Raw genomic sequence first — 16,152 nt, forward strand, 5'->3', positions numbered from 1 at the left:
CATCATTTCATTAATGGGGTGTGAAAATGCCTTACATTGTCGCCTTTTGTTGCTGTATCATGTAGCCCTTGGAGACAGCCACTTATTTTTGGTGTAACCGTGTGCTGACCTCTGCAAAGGCTAAAACAGCTGGACTCCCAACATCCAGTCACAACCATCACCCTTCAAACTGCCCATATTGGAGGCACTGGGATCAACTCTGCATCAACTCTCTTCTCCCGTTCTCTACTTAATCATAGAGTTGAAAGAGACCCCAAAGACCATCCAGTCCAACCATTTGCAATCCAAGAACACACCATCAAAACACTCACGACAGAGGACCATCCAGCTTCTGTTTTGAAACCTCCAGAGAAGGAGATTCCATCACACTCTGAGGCAGGATATTCCACTGTTTATGAGCTTATCCTGTTAGGAGGTTCTTCCTAACATTGAGGCAGAATCTCTTCTTCTGTAGTCTGAAGCCACGGCTCTATTATGTCCCAGTCTCAGGCTCCCATGTCTGCTCTCAGCATCCTTGCCTTTAAGACAAATATACTCACTTACCTAAACTAGGCCTCATAGGACTTGGTTTCCAGACCTTTGAGCATTTTGGTCACTTTTATGTAAACATGTTCTAGGTTGTCCGTATTCTTATTGAGTTGGGGTGCCAAAACTGGTCACAATAACTACTTTGGGGGTGATCTTTGCCATGGAAAGTTGGATTGGGAAGATAAGGGAGGAGCAGTACCTTCTCTGACATGATGGAACTTTGTCCTGTTCCACAATTAGTTCAGTTGTAAACCCTATGCTGACCATAATGGCAAGCAGGGATTCTCAAAAGGGTTGCCCAAAGGGATTGGGAAGCCATTGTGATGGCTGCTGAAAGAGCTACCTGCAAATCCTGAGACAGGTTTGCGTAATGGGCTACTCATAACAACCTTAAATTATGGGGAGGCAGCTAATGGCTTGATCATTGGACTACAATGCTATAAAGACCATCACCATACCCGGAATGAATAGAAAGTAGCTCCAAAGGGCTAGCTTTCTGAACTGGCAACATGGACAAAACCATTCATCTTGTCTTTCCTGATTTTTCAATACCTGTTGCACTCCAGGTCAGGAAAGGCCTTCTGACTGTAAACACCACACTGTTGGATGGAAAATACTTCCTTACTTATTGAAGATAATTTAAAAACAGCAAAGTGAAAAGCACTTTAAAGGAATAGGTAAATCCAATTTGGTAAGAAGATAAGCAGGAGCAAAAGTAGTCCAGGATAAAGTTCAGCAAAGTCCATAAAAGCAAAGTCCACACTTCTCTAATATAATTCAGAAAATCAGAAAACATTAATCCAAGGCATGAACATCCCTATTTCGCGGTATTTCACTTATCGCGGGTGGTCCTGGAATGAACACCCGCAATAAGTGAGGGAACACTGTATTCGTTCTCGCTGTTGGTTTTTTTTTCTAAGGCAGTGTTTCCCAAAGTGCAAGAGGGAAAATCAACCAAAACATTAGAAGGAACCTCCTAGCAGTAAGCCCTTGCAACAGTGGAAATAGTCTGGTTTTGAAGCCTAGTGGGCTGTCTCTTATTGGATGTCCTTAGACAAAAACTGGATGGACATCTTTCAGGAGAGCTTTAACTGTCTATTCCTTGTGGTAAGGGGTGGACTAGATGATCCATGAGGTTCCTTCCACTTGTATGGCTCTTCTATATATTTTTTCATCCATTTCCTGTGTTTCAAGACTCCAAATGTTCCCTTTGACTTCTATATTTTCTGCTTTTGCGTAACATCAGCATTGGTTGAACAAGTCTTTCCAATCCCCCGGCGCCCTTCCAGTGGAAACGGATGTGTTTAAAGACCAGGAGACGCACAAAACTCAATTGTTCAGTCTCTCCCAGTCCCAGTCTGTGCCTCAAAGTGCCACTCAGATGAGGGAACCCTACAATCCTTCTGGGAAATAAGGAGGTGGCCTTTGCGAGATGGTTTTAGAAAGGGGCGAAAATGCCATTTGATAGGTATTCACTAGAGCCTTCAAAGCAAGCCGTAAGGAATGACGGGCCTCCCTCCCCAGCTTCTCAGGAGTGCAGGTCTTCTTGGGACATAAAGGAGCTAAGTGGGAGATTAAGGGGGTGAGCAGCCAAAAAAAACCCCAACCACAATACCAGCCTTTTGACTCTAATCGCACCAAGTTTCACGGTCCCTCAATATGCTTTCAACTCTTGTCCTGTTCTTACCAAAGTCTGTCCCATCCATAAGCAACGTTCTTCCAGATGCTTTCCATTTAGTGCCCATGCCTGATGTCGAGTGATTATTCTGAGACCTCTGGGCAGGGAGAGAGCCCCAACAGAAGCCACCTTGTTCTAAGTTTGGGCTCTTCCTATCTTACGCTGGGCGGCTGCAGCATTACATCTTCCACCCTTTGCCAACCATTCTTTGTTATGCCAGGATGTGGGTTTCCTGTGCCAAGGACAGGCCTTCTCTTGTGTCCCAAAGAGGGGAACTGTTGAGACTAAATTCACAATTCAGCAGCAGATCAGTTGCACAACTTCAGCGCTTTCCAGTAGCTTCTTCCTGCACAGTATTTTCAGTCAACTGCTCCCACAGCCTGCAGTCACTGTGGAACCTTTTACAGACACTTGAGCACATGCCCGGCCATTGTCAGTTTTACCATTGTCTTTCCCCCAGTCTAGATGATATTACAAACTTACCACAGCACACAGTTATATCTTGTCTTAGCAGACAGGTTCTTTTAATTACATATAGCCTTCGACGAACAACATCACAGCACAAGGAGAAATATACACTGTACATGACTTCCTTATATACAATTCTATACAATTACACATAGAAATCTCTGATTGGTTCCCAACTCATTAACTTAACTCAGACCCAGGATTACATCATTCACTATCACCTGGACTAGGCCAGAACACATTCCCCAAATGAAGTTCTATATACAGTTAATGCATGACTCAGCATTTCCAATAGAAGCCCATTAGCAGTGCATGACTCAGCTATATTATATTACAATACATTGTAAAACCTGACAGGAACAATTCCAGGCACTGTGCTGCGCTCCTTTGCCCAGCTTTCCCCTATTCTTGATCCACATGTTCTCCCGCAGTGAGGGCATTGGTTTCCAGGTGGAAGGCGGTCCCGGTCGGGGTTGGCTTGATGTGCCTTCCTCTTGGCACGTTTCTTTCTTTCGCGCTCCATTTGTGCAAATTCTACAGCTAGTCACAGCTGACCTCCAGCTGGAGCACTCAAGAGCCAGGGCTTCCCTGTTCTCTGTGTAGCTATAAATTGGCCATGGTGGTTTTCAAATATTGCCATCAGCTGCCCCCGAAAAATCCTGCAAATCTCTTGAGAAGACAAGCGGACAAATGTCAGCGTGCTGCAAGAAGCAAAGACCACCAGCACTGAAGCGATGGTCCTCTGCCATCAACTCCGCTGGACTGGCCAAATTGTCTGGATGCCTGACCACCGTCTCCCAAATCAATTGCGTTATTCCGAACTCAAGAATGGAATATGGAATGTTGGAGGACAGGAAAAGAGATTTAAAGATGCGCTCAAAGCCAAACTTTAAAACTCTGGCATAGACACTGAGAACTTGGAAGCCCTGGCCCTTGAGCACTCCAGCTGGAGGTCAGCTGTGACCAGCAGTGCTGTAGAATTTGATGAGGCATGAATAGAGGGTGAGAGAGAAACGTGCCAAGAGGAAGGCGCGTCAAGCCAACCCCGACCGGGACCACCTTCCACCTGAAAACCGATGCCTTCACTGCGGAAGAAGATGCAGATCAAGAATAGGGCTCCACAGTCACCTATGGACCCACCGCCAGAACACTGACGTTGGAGGACCATCATCCTCAGACTATGAGGGATCGCCTAAGTGAAGTGAATGTTGGCCCTCCAAGTCCAAGAATCCTTTGCCTAAGAAAAGATCCCTCTCCCAAACAAAGTTTGAGAATTCTTGAATTAGTGTTTAGTGTTTTGTACTGAATAGGATCTCTATTTGGTCCTCATCTTTGGTGATGCTGCCTTGCATCTGTGGACCAGATTAATGCCTAGCCAACAGCACCTACATTATGTCTCCCACAGGATCCCAACCAGTTGGGATGGACTCTCTTTAGCCGTGAAATCAGTCCATAAAATCTAACCAACGCTAAAGGTCACCATAGGTTGCCATATAGGGTTGTTGTAGGTTTTTCAGGCTATATGGCCATGTTCTAGAAGCATTCTCTCCTGACGTTTCGCCTGCATCTATGGCAAGCATCCTCAGAGGTTGTGAGGATGCTTGCCACAACCTCTGAGGATGGTTGCCACAGATGCAAGCGAAACATCAGATGAGAATGCTTCTAGAACAAGGCCATATAGCCCGAAAAACCTACAACAAGCCAGTGATTCCAGCCATGAAAGCCTTTGACAATACATAAGTTGCCATATAACTCAACACTGTGATTTTGGTTGTCCAAAATTGTTTCTGCAACCAACTCAAGTGCATCCATTCTACCTGCAGTTTTGTTTCAGCAAACAGAACATCTTGTTCTTGGTTATTCTTGAAGCTTTGAACTTGCTGTGTAGATCAGCCAAAGAGTCCTCCTCCTTTTCTTGCTTCCACCCCCACTTTGCCCAGATTTCACAGCCAGCTGTGATGTCGTGACAATTATCAGTGTGGGTTTTTTTCCAGCCACATCCCATTCTCTTGAACAGCTTGCAAATGCCTTGGGAGAAAGAGGGAAGGTTGACGGACCTTCTACGACGTGATGAATTCTCTCTCAAATACATACACATTTTCATACCCAACCACTGAAGTAGGAACGTGGCAGCCAGGAGTGTGAATACACAACTGTCAGGATATATAAGCATTTATTTTCATTGTATGGTTTTCAGTGCAAAGCACGGCTGCCATCACCCCACTTGTGACCAAGAGGTAAAAATGCATTTCTTCTGGTCTAGCCTACATCAGACTTGTTTCTTGCACATTGTTGTGATCCATGCTGGATTTGCCTCAGCCATTTTTTAATTCTTGGGATTGCCGGTGTTTGGTATCAACACAATTTCCTTGTGCTACCATTGGGCGAAACCTGGCCCCAGCCACTCCTGATGTATTCCAATCAGTTCCCTTATTTATTTATCTCTGTTTTCCATTTTGTGCAATTTTATGTTAACAGGAGCATTGTTTTCTCGGCTGTTGTAGTGTGGCTGGTCCAGAAGAAGTTCTAAATGGGTTCTGTCATCCCCAAACTGGGTTCCTCATCCGCCTTGATCCTGAGCAGGTTGAATGTAGACCCCAGGTTTTCTTAGTGTTAAGGAAACCCTAGCCATTCCATAATTTGTGTCCCTTGCATCTTAAAACAGCCTCTATTTTTGAATGTTGCAAAATCAGAAAAAGGGATGCATTTTCTTTCATTCTTGGAACCAAAATGTTTACCTTGCCTAAACTGCTGTTGGGGAATCTGAGCTGTTAGGCTCAAAAATGTCATGTATCATGTCCCATAGTTGATGGTGGTTGGTGGTGTAGACCTGGCAGTTGGTGATGGAAGGGTTAGCGTAAATCTTGGTTCTAAAGGGCTGAGTATTTTGTAAGTAACAGTTTACAGGTAAAAGCAATTAAGGGTGGAGACATGCAGGGGATGGTTGCAGCTGGGTATTACTGGATTTAAGGAGCTAACCTTGGGACTGATCTTTGGGAGAAAAGTATTTTGTTATGTTGCCAGGGCTCTGCCGTTATTTCCGGCAGAGGTGAATCAAACAAACACCCAGTTTGTGTTAAACAATTTAATTAAAATAGCACTTACTTTCTGGCTGTTTCAATAGTCCAAAACATAAAACATAAAGATAACACTCAGCCACAGAGTAAACAAACTAATAGCAAATGCCACACCGTAGTCAAAGGGTCCAGTCTAGTGGTCAAACACCAAGAGTTCAATTAACAAGGTCCAGGGATCAAAAGTCTATACTGTAGTTGAAAACCAGTCAGAGGTTCAAGGTTCCAGAGTTCCAAGATTGCAGGAGACAGGTCAGGATACCGAAAATCCAACAAAACTGGGGGGAAACCAGCAGCATCTACCACCAAAACAAGACAAATACTTTTCTCCCAAGGTTAGCTCCTTAAATCCAGTAACACCTAGCTGCAACCTATCCCCTGCATGCCTCCACCCTTAATTGCTATTACCTGTAAACTGTTACTTACAAATTACTCAGCCCTTTAGAACCAAGACTTACATTAACCTTTCCATCACCAACTGCCAGGTCTGACACCACCAACCACCATAAACTATGGGACATGATACATGACAAAAAAACAACCCTCGGTTGGGGTGATTCCACCATAAATATAGCAGAGTACCAGAATCAAACTTCATAACCAGCAGAAACTTATTTGTGGTAAGCTAGGATAAGCTTTCCCTTCATAGGATGGCACAGGATTGCAGAGTCAGAAATTTAGATTCAAAAGAATTTATAAAAGTAAAAGAAATACATTCTTGATAGAAAAAGTCTTGGAGCTCGCTAGCTTACTAAATCTCATCTTCTCAGAAAGGTAAAAGGGTAAAAAGTCAAAAATCCATGCAGCTACATTTTGCCTAAAGAGAGAGGCAAAATGTGTCTTCGCTGAAAGAAAGAAAAAGCAGAAGAGACCAGAAAATGGTGAATGGCCACATGGCGAAGCCCAAGGCAATAAAAATATCTTTAAAAAGGAAATTCCCTCACAGATATTCCATTGCTACATCTTCAAAGGGGGAGGAGATAGTGGCAAAGAGGAAGAGTAAAGACAAAGCCCTTCCTGGGAGAGCATGCATAGGAATGTGGAGGGAGGAATCCCTCACTCTAATTCTATCTATAGTCTATCTACTCACTGAGGTCTGGAAACTTGATGACACAAGAGACTTGTGCAGTCCAGGGATTTATTTATTTATTTATCATATCAGGAGCGAACCAAAACAGTTGTAAACAGACAAACAAACAAACAAAACACAAAATTTGCAGACTTGGTGTTCTATTAAATGTCCTTTGACCAGTAGCTGGCCACTTGGAGTGCCTCTGGTGTTGCTGCAAGAAGGTCCTCCATTGTGCATGGGGCAGGGCTCAGGTTGCATTGCAGTAGGTGGTCTGTGGGTGAAACCCAACAAATGCCATTTGGCACATCACCGCCAGCAGGTTAAATATCATTCACTTTGTATTCTTCCTTCTGAGAGCAAGTACAGGGATGGGAATCGTGCAGTCTGCCAGATGTTGCTGAATTGCACCTCCCATTATTCCAGGGACTATGCAAACCCAAGAAAGTGGATTTCAGCCACATTTGGAGGACCCCATGACTCCCAACTCTGATTCAGTATGTATGGCTCCAAGGCATTATTGCATCAACCTTGTTTACTGTATAAATCTGGATTGGATTGGATCGGTTTGGCCACGTACCTAGGAGAGAACAGTCCCTTTCTTACACGTGGAAGAAAGGGTCTTTTTGCAAACTTCGCCCAGCAGAGTTCCACTCCTTCTGAACCAGCTGGCATGGAAAGTGGTGCTCCGTATCCATTTTATTTCAATTTTGTTTTGCATTTGAAATTTGTATTCCTCCCTCCCTCCCCATTTGTGTTCCATTCTGTTGTCCTCATGGTTCTGTTTGTTCCCCAGTTACTCAGCACATTAAAGAACTCCTGGAAATGAACAGTAAGAAGAAGTCCAAAGTGAGAAAGAAACCCAAGCCCTATATCGAAGAACACGATGGTAGGGTGCCACGGGTGGGCGCTCCCTGAGCCCCTCCCTCTCTCCTTAGACGTAGATGCCAACTCTGCTTTGTTTCCTCTGCAGCTTCTTTAGCCTCCACTTTTTCTTCTTAACATCGGCTTCACGCTTCTCTCTTTGACCCCTTTTAATGGCTAATTTCGGACGTGCCTCTTCAGCAGCCAAGCTCGGGTTGACCGCTGCCCATTGTGCTTCCATCAGCAGGCCCCTGGCCGTGCGTTGGCCTCGAAGGGGCTGGTTTGGCTTGGGACCCAAGGATTGCGGAGGTGGGTGGGTGGGTGGGCGGTCAACCACTTGGCAACCTCATGCGACCACACAGCTGCATGGGCAGCGATGCACATGAAACAGAGCCATGCTGGCACAAACACGGCTGGCCGCTCTCTCACCCCGAGAGGCGGTTGGGCACCTGTTTGCTCGTCACTCATTTCTGACTAATGGGCCGCACATGAGCAGGGCTGTCAGGAGCTTGTTCGCATGCAAGGCAGCTGCGTTGCATTTTGATGTGGAACGATGGCTCACCATTCAGGTCTAGTTGCTGGCGTGTTAATATTATATTGGTTCTCTAAACTAAATGCTTACAATGGCAGGTGACAGCAATGAGGTGTTGTTGTTGTTGTTATTGTTGTTGTTGTTGTCATCTTCATTCAAAATCAGGTAATGGTACTTAACTTTAATGTCCAAGGTGTTTTTATGTTGTTCTGTCGCATGCTGGGCCTGTAAATAATTGCCTTTAAATAGGACGTGTGACTTGAGCCCAGCGGGAAGCCAGGGGCCCCTGAAGAGAAGTTCTCAGAGGTTTTCCACCACAAATGATTTTTAGAAGGCTTGTGAAGTATAACAAAGTCCTTTATTAATGAACAATCAAACAGAAACTTCTCTTGTCTTCAGAAAGTTAAACAAATGATTCCAGGCTTTTATGCAACTGGTGGTTTCCTAATCTTGTCCACGAAGGACAGGCAATTGTTTTCAATAACTAATTCTTTGCTTTAAAGGAAAATCCCCCTTTTTAAACTTCTCCCAGGCTGACTGTAATTGCTGGCCACTTGGAGTGCCTCTGGTGTTACTATAAGAAGGTCTTCCATTGTGCATGTAGCAGGGCTCAGGTTGCATCGCAGCAGATGGTCTGTAGGTTGCTCTTCACACTTGCATGTCGTGGATTCCACTTTGTAGCCCCATTTCTTAAGGTCGGCTCTGCATCTCGTGGTGCCAGAGCGCAGTTTGTTCAGCGCCTTCCAAGTCGCCCAGTCCTCTGTATGCCCAGGGGGGAGTCTCTCATTTGATATAAGCTATTGATTGAGGTTCTGGGTTTGAGGCTGCCACTTTTGGATTCTCGCTTGCTGAGGTGTTCCAGCAAGTGTCTCTGTAGATCTTAGAAATAGCACACAAGTGATGGAGTGACAGAGGAGGAGAAGTTGCTTTTGGAGAAATCATGGCTGGCACAAGGGAAACTGGAAGCGGTTCAGTGTGAGAACCCATTTTTCTTATCCTGGATTGTGTTGGAGAAGAATCCTTATCTCCAATTGGAAGCATCCAAAACATTTGGACTCCCCCGATCCTGCAGTTGGTAGAGCTGCCATTGAGAAGTGAGCTTCCAGCCGCTTTGCAACGACATCAAGAGATAAGAGTGAGATATAAATAAATATACTATAATAATAACAACCTGTCACCTGCAGGCCACGTGTGGCTCTCACAGCTCCCGCTGGTGCATTCGAAAGCAAACCCATGGATAAATGTCGACTGATGTGCTGTCTTGCATTGCGCTGCCTCCTTCCCGCCAGCAGCTTTGGTGCACCTGTTTGAAGGAGGCTCCCGAATTTATTTCAAGCACGCTCATTGATTGTGGCGTATTTAACTGCCACTGGTTAATGGGGCTTGCAGGTGTGTCGCCTAATTCAAATCCCACTCTTTATGTGTGTATTCAAAAATAGTTGTGCATTAAAGGTAGGGGAGGAATCAGAATGAAGACTACCTTGGGAATGCTTTTGTGGATGTTTTAAATGCCGTTGCTTCCTTTGGGGTCTTTCTAAGGAATCATTATAGAGCTGTTTGCATTAAAGCATCTTGTCAACTTTTTAACCCTTAGTTAATCTGGATGTGTCCTCGAAGGACAAAGTGCAGAAGGGTTGGTGTCTGATTGAAGAGAGAGACAGTTGTGGAGTGCGATTTCATGATTTTTCAAAGCTAAAGCAAAGTTGTTTGTTGATCAAGCTGGGTCTAAGAGCCCTTTCACACAATTAAATTATTGCAGTCTCATTCCACTTTAAACCGCCATGGCAACATCCTCACTACCTCTGAGGATGCTTGCCATAGATGCAGGCGAAACGTCAGGGGAAAATGCCTCTAGAACATGGCCATATAGCCCGGAAAAACCTACAACAACCCATCCTATAGAATCCTAGGATTTTTAATTTGGAAACTAGACAGGATCCTGTGGTAATAGTACAGTTGCTGTCATGTATCATGTGCTGCAATTGTTGGTGGTTGGTGGTGGTAGGCCTAGCAGTTGGTGATGGAAGGGTTAATGTCTTAGTTCTAAAGGGTTGAGTAATCTGTAAGTAAAAGTTCATGGGTTAAAATAATTAAGAGTGGAGGTATGCAAGAGATAGGCTGCAGCTGGGTGTTTCTGGATATAAGGAGCTAGCCTTGGGACTGATCTTTAGGAGAAAAGTATTTGTCTTTTTTTGGTGGTAGATGCTGCTGGTTTCCCCCCAGGTTTGTGGATTTTCGGGATCCTGACCTGTCTCCTGAACCTTTGGAATCCTGGAACCTTGAATCTCTGGACTGGCTTCCGACTACAGCATAGACTCTTGATCCCTGGACTTGCTCATTGAACTCTCGGCGTTTGACCACTGGACTGGACCTTTTGACTATGGTGTTATCTTGAACCTGCAACAGTGTTGTCCAGTGGCGTTTGACCACTGGACTGGGCCTTTTGACTATGGTGTTATCTTGAACCTGCAACAGTGTTTGCTGTCAGTTTTTGTTTATTCTGTGGCTGAATGCTATCTTTATGTTTTATATTTTGGACTATTAAAACAGCCAGTGAGTAAGTGCTGTTTTAATTAAATTGTTTAACACAAACTGGGAGTTTGGTTCATCTCTGCCTAAATATTGGCAGAGCCCTGGCAATCTGACAGTTGCATCTTCCTCTTGGGGATGAGAGAGCAGTATACTGGAAGCCTGTGCTTTTCCATATCTTGGCTCAGTCTTTAATCAGAATGGAGGCTGCAGTCAAGAAGTCAGAATAAGGCTATATAATAAATAATAATAAAAGCTTTTTTATATTCCACTCTCTCTCCCTGAGGGGACTCAGAAAGGCAGCTATGGAGGAACTAAACAAGATCCTGAAGTATCATTAAGTACTAAAGTTAGGATCGCTCATGCCATCTTGTTTCCCATCTCCATAAATGGTTGAGAAACCTGGACAGGGAGAAAATCAACTTCTCTGAGATGTGCTGGAGAAGAGTTCTGCAAATACTGAAGGTTGCTAAGAAGATAAATCAATGGGTCCTGGAACTCTCTGTTGAAGTCAGGATGATTAGACTGAGCTTATCATACTTTTTGGCTGTATCATCAGAAAAGATAAGAAGGCTTGTTAAGGTAGGAACCAAGAGGAAGACTACATTCCAGATGGTTAGACTTAACCAAGGAAGTCACACCGACTGCGGGACCTGAGCTGAACTGCTGATAACAAGGACACTTGAAGATCTCTAATTCACGGAGTAAATCGAAGTTGATTTAATGATGGATAACAACAGTGACCTTGAAGGAGCTGGGGGTGGTGACGGCCAACAGGGAGCTCTGGCGTGGGCTGGTCCATGAGGTCACGAAGAGTTGGAGACGACTGAATGAATGAACAACAACAACAACAACAGTAAAATTCCTCCCAGTTTCTTTTATCTGGGAAAAGTGTGGGACGAGGAGTGCAAAGGGACACATAATAGAGATTGGTTCAACACCAGAGACACTTGCGAGGCGTAATGGGACAGGCACCACTTCTAATTTTAGACGTTTTGCAGGACTCCCACTTTATGCATTTGGAAATCCTTCCAGACAAGTGCGGAGAAGTGGAAACCTCACTTCCTTGTTGTGTCGCCTCCGCTCCGATGTCGCAACTGCCAGCAGAAATACAACCTGTTCTTGTTATTTATAGACCTCCTCCCCCTTAAATAGAATACATCAAACTCTGTTGACTGTGTTGTGTTGTCCAGAGAATGGGGTTTAGGTTGTGATCGATGTTCATTAAATGTTACCAAGCCATGGATGTACCTGAGCATTTCCATACCGACAACTTGTGAGAAGCATGCAGCCCATTTGGTCAGTTTGCTGGATCCCACTACCTTTCAGAAATTTGTTTTAAATATCCCAGGGAAAATAAATAGTAAAAGAAGGTAAAAGTGAGTTCTTTTTTCAGCTTCTCAACCATTTTTTTTCTTGAGAGCTGCAGGGAACCGGAGACTTCCCCTCTTTTACAATTGGCACGTCTGTTGGCGTTTAGTAACTCGGTCCTTCTTTTTCAGAGACAAAATAATTCCATATGGACAGACTCAAATGTTTCTGCATAAAAGAGATGCCATTGCACTCCAAAATCTCTGGAAAATGTCCTTCATTTCTCCAGCAAATGCCTATGGCTACATCACAAGTTGGTTGTTTTGTACAGTGGTCCTAGAGGTAAAGAATCATAGGGTTAGAAGGCACCACAAGGGCATGATGCACAGGGAAAACAGTCCCAAGACATATCCACCCAGCTTCTATTTCGTGCACCACCTTCCAGGCTAGCCCTTTCCTGATGTTTAGGTGGGATCTATGTTTCTATCATAGGGAAGGCTGAGCAAAGGAAGATAGATGCTTTTGAACTGTAGTGCTGGAGGAAAGTTCTGAGAATGCCTTGGACAGCGAGAAGATCCAACCAGTCCATCCTCCAGGAAATAAAGCCCGGCTGCTCATTGGAGGGAAGGATATTGGAGGCCAAGATGAAGTACTTTGGCCACATCATGAGGAGACAGGAAAGCTTAGAGAAGACAATTATGCTGGGGAAAATGGAAGGAAAAAGGAAGAGGGGCCGACCAAGGGCAAGATGGATGGATGGCATCCTTGAAGTGGCTGGATTGACTCTGGGGGACAGGGAGTTCTGGCTTGGGCTGGTCCATGAGGTCACAAAGAGTTAAATGACTGGATGAATGAACAACAACAACTTCAGGAAATAAAGCCCGACTGCTCATTGGAGGGAAGGATATTAGAGACAAAGTTGAAGTACTTTGGCCACATCTTGAGGAGATAGGAAAGCTTAGAGAAGACAATGATGCTGGGGAAAATGGAAGGAAAAAGGAAGAGGGGCCAACCAAGGGCAAGATGGATGGATGGCATCCTTGAAGTGACTGGCTTGACTCTGAAGGAACTGGGGAACAGGGAGCTCTGGATTGGGCTGGTCCATTAGGTCACGAAGAGTTGGAAATGACTGGACAAATGAACAACAACAACATGTTTCTTGCAATTTTAGTGGACTAATGCTATGAGCCAAAAGAGCAATGCATTGTCTTCAGAGACCTGGAGCACCTCAGAGGCGTGGAGCACTGAGCAAAAGAAGCATCAAGAAGGAACCGGGATTGTTTCAGAGTCCTATGTTTGTCTCTTGTAAACTTGTTTCCCTAATGCATGTTCCTTGCAATCTGTAGAGGTTGTGGCTTGCAAATCTTAGCCCATTGTTTCTCGTGGCTCTTGCAAGAGAGCCCTGAATTAATATGACCTCAAGACCATAGGTATGCTTTTTGAGGTACAGCCTCAGATATGTGTTCCCTCAAGAAACCCTTGTATGAAAGTGGTAGTAGGAGAGAGAGCATTGCAGTGCATCCCTAAGGCTTGGACGTTGCTGGTTTGGGCAGACCCAGGGGGCTGCTGTCTTCTTGAGCATGACAGACCTGGATGCGCCTTCCCCATAGAAAACATACGTCTCAGCATTGCACGGTCAATTCTGAGAAGCAGGAGAAGCAGAACAAAAAAGCTGTCACCAGGAGTGATGGGCACCAAGGGAGCCGACCCTTTTTGACAAAAGATCTCCTTTGTGGTCTCTATTCTTTGATGGGGAAAGGACTGTCCTTGAAGCATCAGGCGCCCAAGGATTTCAGAAGGAATGAGGCAGCCATGCATGTCTGTTGGTATTTTTGTCCATTGGTTCTGAGACCAACACTGAAGGGATGCAAGGAGATGGGGAACTGAACCCTGTTTTGCTTCCTTCCCCTCACTCCATCACTCCAGGAGCAAGTCCATCACTCTAGGAGCAACTTTCCTTAGTTCCAGTTTTTTTGCACCAAAAGATGTATATTTCTGTGGGGTCTAATTTCCCCAAACACTCTGAATAGGAGCCGCTGTTGTGTATTACTTGGGTGTTGCACTTCTGACTGTAAACACCACACCGTTGATTGGAAAACAATCCTTTTTATTGAAGATAATTTAAAAACAGCAAAGTAAAAAATCACTTTAAAGGAATAGGTAAATTCAATTAGGTAAGAAGATAAACAGGAGCAAAAGTAGTTCAGCAAAGTCCATAAAAACAAAGTCCACACTTCTCTAATATAATTCAGAAAACCAGGAAACATTAATACCAGGCATGAGTAGGCATTCATACAACCCAAGAATCCAAACCATGAAACAAGAAATACTTAATGTATTATCAAAGGCTTTCATGGCCAGAATCACTGGGTTGTTGTAGGTTTTTTCGGGCTATATGGCCATGGTCTAGAGGCATTCTCTCCTGACGTTTCGCATCCGTCTATGGCAAGCATCCTCTCACTACCTCTGAGGATGCTTGCCATAGATGCAGGTGAAACGTCAGGAGAGAACGCCTCTAGACCATGGCCATATAGCCCGAAAAAACCTACAACAACCCAAGAAATACTTAGACAAGAATCTTCCCAGCAAGGCTTCCATGAAACAAGGACACAAACTTCACTTGATTCTAAACTATGCTTCATCTGACTATATTTCCCATACTTGGAACTTTTATCCCATTGTTAAGCTATCCCAAGCACTTTAATTGAGATTCCCTTATCTTTTTCTGTTGGATTCTGGCAGACCGCCGAAGGCACTGTTCATTCTGCCTGTTTTGACTAATCTCCTGCCTCCATCTATTTGCTCATTAAGATTTGCAGCTGGGCCAGGTGCCCAGTTGTTTTCAAGTCCCAAATTCTGGGTACTCTCTGGTAACAATTCAGGGAGTACGCCATCATCCCCACACCCTTCAGGGACATTCTCATGGGAAACTACACTTTGCAGAGGGATCTCCTGGTCCTTTTCTGCATCAGTATCATTGACCAAACCATTGCCATCTTGAAATTCATTAGCATCACTTCACACATCCAAAGCACCCTGATCCTGAAACACAATCACAGGTTGAACTCCAACATTAGGTGTTGAACTATGACTCTGGAGTCCTTTGAGGTCTCTTCCAACTCTTTGATTGTATGACTCTGTGTCACCTCTGAAGCCTGAACCAGGACATTTCCAAGGCTGGACGAGGTGTGGAGCACACACTGGATACAGAGAGCAAGCATGCAATCTCCAGCCTTTGAGGGAGGAACGATCTCAGGTGGAAGGGCTGGAAGAGCGCAGTGACAAAAAGAGGAAGACAGCCTTATTTGCTGCCCTCTCCACATGTCGCTCCTGCCGTCCGAGAGGCGCATCTCCAGGCAGAGCCGCCGCACCGTGACTTTAATTGGATTACTGGACCCACGGGGGACAGACAGCGGGCGGGCAGCCTATTAATAGCCGCCTGTCTCTCCGAAAGATCAGAGTGCCAGTCAGCGGGGCTCTTCGCCGCCCTCCAGGGTGACTTGAAGGTCGCTCTCGGGGTGGATTTTCCCTTTTACTCTTGCAGAGTTTTGCCTTCTGATATTTATACGGGGATTTTGTCCTCCGTGCTGTTGTGGACTGTGCCGGCTTTGGGAGCTGACCTCTGGCCCTGCAGAGTCAAGGTGACTTTTAGTCCAGTCTTCGTAAACAGTGGGATGCCCTGTTCAGATGATATCTTACCCAAGTGTCCAGAGACTCCACAGCTTTTTGAAAAGGTTTACATCAGGCACAGGCAAACTTGGGCCCTCCGGGTGTTTTGGACTTCAACTCCCACAATTCCTAACAGCCGGTAGGCTGTTAGGAATTGTGGGAGTTGAAGTCCAAAACACCCGGAGGGCCCAAGTTTGCCCATGACTGGTCTACATTGCCGGAAAGAAGCTGGTAGGAATTAGGAGACAGGAGGGGACAACAAATGCCCAAATTATACACACAAAATTATGGAAAACAGACGATGTCTTCCATGTGCCAAGCTAGACTCTGTGTGGGTGTGTATGTCTGTCTATCTATGTAGATTCTTGTGGAGGTGTGTATATCATCTATGGTCTGCTTGTCCGCTTCAGATTATGAAGGTGGGTTCCTA

General features: G+C 44.9%; 1 protein-coding gene across 4 annotated transcripts in view; it reads left to right on the top strand.

Annotated features, from left to right (window-relative positions):
* The window catches only part of ARHGAP39 (Rho GTPase activating protein 39), a 330,726-nt gene that overhangs the window by 291,097 nt on the left and 23,477 nt on the right, over positions 1–16,152 (top strand). For 3 of the 4 annotated variants that reach the window (XM_060775969.2, XM_060775968.2, XM_067467245.1), the window contains exon 6: positions 7,614–7,706. The exons of the other annotated variant lie outside the window; for it this stretch is intronic. In XM_060775969.2, coding sequence (XP_060631952.2) covers positions 7,614–7,706 — 93 coding nt within the window. The remainder of the gene's footprint in view (positions 1–7,613; positions 7,707–16,152) is intronic. 4 annotated transcript variants of the gene reach the window in all.

Source organism: Anolis sagrei, chromosome 4, assembly GCF_037176765.1.
Source record: "Anolis sagrei isolate rAnoSag1 chromosome 4, rAnoSag1.mat, whole genome shotgun sequence".
NCBI classification, from domain to species: domain Eukaryota; kingdom Metazoa; phylum Chordata; class Lepidosauria; order Squamata; family Dactyloidae; genus Anolis; species Anolis sagrei.